Source organism: Otolemur garnettii, unplaced genomic scaffold, assembly GCF_000181295.1.
Source record: "Otolemur garnettii isolate 467f Iridium unplaced genomic scaffold, OtoGar3 scaffold00008, whole genome shotgun sequence".
Lineage (NCBI taxonomy): Eukaryota > Metazoa > Chordata > Mammalia > Primates > Galagidae > Otolemur > Otolemur garnettii.
In genome coordinates, this window is record NW_003852403.1 from 35,223,339 (window position 1) to 35,225,600 (window position 2,262).

Sequence of the window (2,262 nt, forward strand, 5' to 3'; positions counted from 1 at the left end):
AAAAAAAAAAAAAAAAGACTACATGATTCTAAGAGAGACTGCCTGCTTTAAGAAGAGGTAGTATTATGTTTAATAACTGAAAATAATAATCAGAAATAATCAGAAAAACTATCAATTGCTGTCACTACAGTATTGGGAACTTTAGGGGAAATTACTTACCATTTCTAAATTTTAAAATGTTTTTTGAACTGTTATAAAATTTATCAAGAGCAGTAGAAAACAAGTAGCATATTTCTTATTATAGTGGAATCAGTACATAGTAGTTGCTTTATCTTTTATGAACTCAATAGAATCTTCCCTATTTGGAAATATTCAGTAGGTGACATAAGAGATATATTTGACCTTTGATTTTGGTGGCTATGATGAGAAGAAAAATCTACTACACTGGAATTTGTCATGCTTAAAATGTAATCTGATATTTCTTTCTTTTTTTTTTTTGAAACAGAGTCTCACTGTATTACCCTGGGTAGAGTGCAGTGGCATCACAGCTCACAGCAACCTCAAACTCTTGCTGCCATTGCCTTAGCCTCCCAACTAGCTGGGAATACAGGCACCTACCATACTGCCTGGCTAGTTTTTCTATTTTTTTGGTAGAGACAGGATCTTGCTGTTGCTCAGGTTGGTCTCAAACTTGTGAGCTCAGGCAATCCATCTGCCTCAGCCTCCCCAATTTCTAGGATTACAGGCAGGAGCCACTGTGGTTGGCCCCTGATATTTTTTTATAAATCACTTAATCAGGATTTAGGAATAGAATCTATCTTATGACTGAGGAAATAAGTTGAAGAGGGTGCTGTAAAAAAAGATTTAGTTTTCAGTTTAGACTTTTCTACTCTAATTTTATAGAAGACTCTAGTTTTTCAACATTATGGTGGGGTTCAAATTCCAACTCAATACAGACCATGTTTAATATGTAGATCTCTATTTTTTAATCTGGAAAATGGAAATAATAATTTCTGCCAAATCTAATGAGTTGAAATGTCAGTAAAATGAGAGAATGTGTAAAATACTTAGAAAGTAGAAAGCAGCCTTTCAAATTACTCCTTAGATCAGACTCAGAAGAGGTTGGACAGTTGCCCTGCCTTTCCTAAGTGTATGAGGCTAAAAGAGAGGTGGAAAGCTTACTTACATGGTCATTGAAGAAGTCTTAATCATCTCCACTGTTTAGTCCACACAAATCTTGATTTAATATTCTTTATGTGAAGTGTTTTAATATATTTTTTAAGGTTATGATGACTTGTTACTTTGCTATTTCCTTACTTCAGGAAAAACAAATCATAGATGTCAAGCCCAGTCACATTAGTTCAACAGATCTTGGCAAACTTGAAAATGAACCCAAGTCAACAAGTTTTGAAATTTCTAGGAATGAAGTAGAGGTGGGTATTTGGTAACAGTCTACTTTTTACCCTTTTTACCTACTATGAGTTAATAAATAACATTTGCGAGTGTGATGTAATCCATAGTAGTAGGTACCTTGCTGCACAAAAGGTTATATGTGTGTGAAGGAAAACTAGAGGCTTTTGAGAAGAAATGAATGTTTTTCTTTTTTTTTAGATAGAGTCTCACTCTATCATCCTCAATAGAGTGCTGTGGCATCATAGCTTACAGCAACCTCAAACTCTTGGGCTTAAGCAATTCTCTTGTCTCAGCCTCCCAAGTAGTTGGGACTATAGGCTCCTGCCACAATGCTCGGCTATTTTTAGAGATGGGATCTCGCTTTTTCTCAGTCTGGTGTCCAGGCTGGTTTCAAACTCCTGAGCTCAGGCATTCTACCCACCTCAACCTCCCAAAGTGTTAGGATTACAGGCGTGTGCCACTGTACCCAGCCAAAGATGAAATTCTGTTGGGTGATGAGATCCCCAGATGATGTTAACCTCTTTATAAAACAGTACTACGTCTGTTAATATAAACATGCTTGATGGTCAGAAATAGGAAATCCATGCTTGCTTGGGTAGCACATAAACTAAAATTGGAACAATATAGAGAATATTAGCATGGCCCTTGTGCTAGGGTGACACACAAATTTGTGAAGCATTCCATATTTTTAAAAAATAGAAAAAAAAAGGAAAGAGGAAACCCCATGATATAAATAAAGTATGGGTGATTATTTGTTCTCTTAGTAGGTTCCTTTAATAAGCTTTATGTTAAATAGTATTTTTGAAAAATTGTATCCATTTAATAATTTTGTCACCAACCTTCCATAATAATTCATGATGGGTTTCCTTAATTTATCTTTAACTTAAGATTATTATTATTTTTTTTTTT

General features: G+C 34.8%; 1 protein-coding gene and 1 non-coding gene across 5 annotated transcripts in view; both read left to right on the forward strand.

Moving 5' to 3' along the window:
• Positions 1 to 2,262, forward strand: part of KIF20B (kinesin family member 20B) — a 91,569-nt gene that overhangs the window by 73,984 nt on the left and 15,323 nt on the right. For all 4 annotated transcript variants that reach the window (XR_002771741.1, XM_003783691.3, XM_012801317.2 and 1 more), the window contains exon 28: positions 1,263 to 1,373. Coding sequence is in view for 3 of the 4 variants with exons in the window: in XM_003783691.3 (XP_003783739.1) it covers positions 1,263 to 1,373 (111 nt within the window). In the remaining variant the exon portion in view is untranslated. The remainder of the gene's footprint in view (positions 1 to 1,262; positions 1,374 to 2,262) is intronic.
• Positions 1,941 to 2,043, forward strand: LOC111723180. The gene has a single exon (XR_002771778.1). It is a non-coding gene; the product is annotated as a U6 spliceosomal RNA (small nuclear RNA).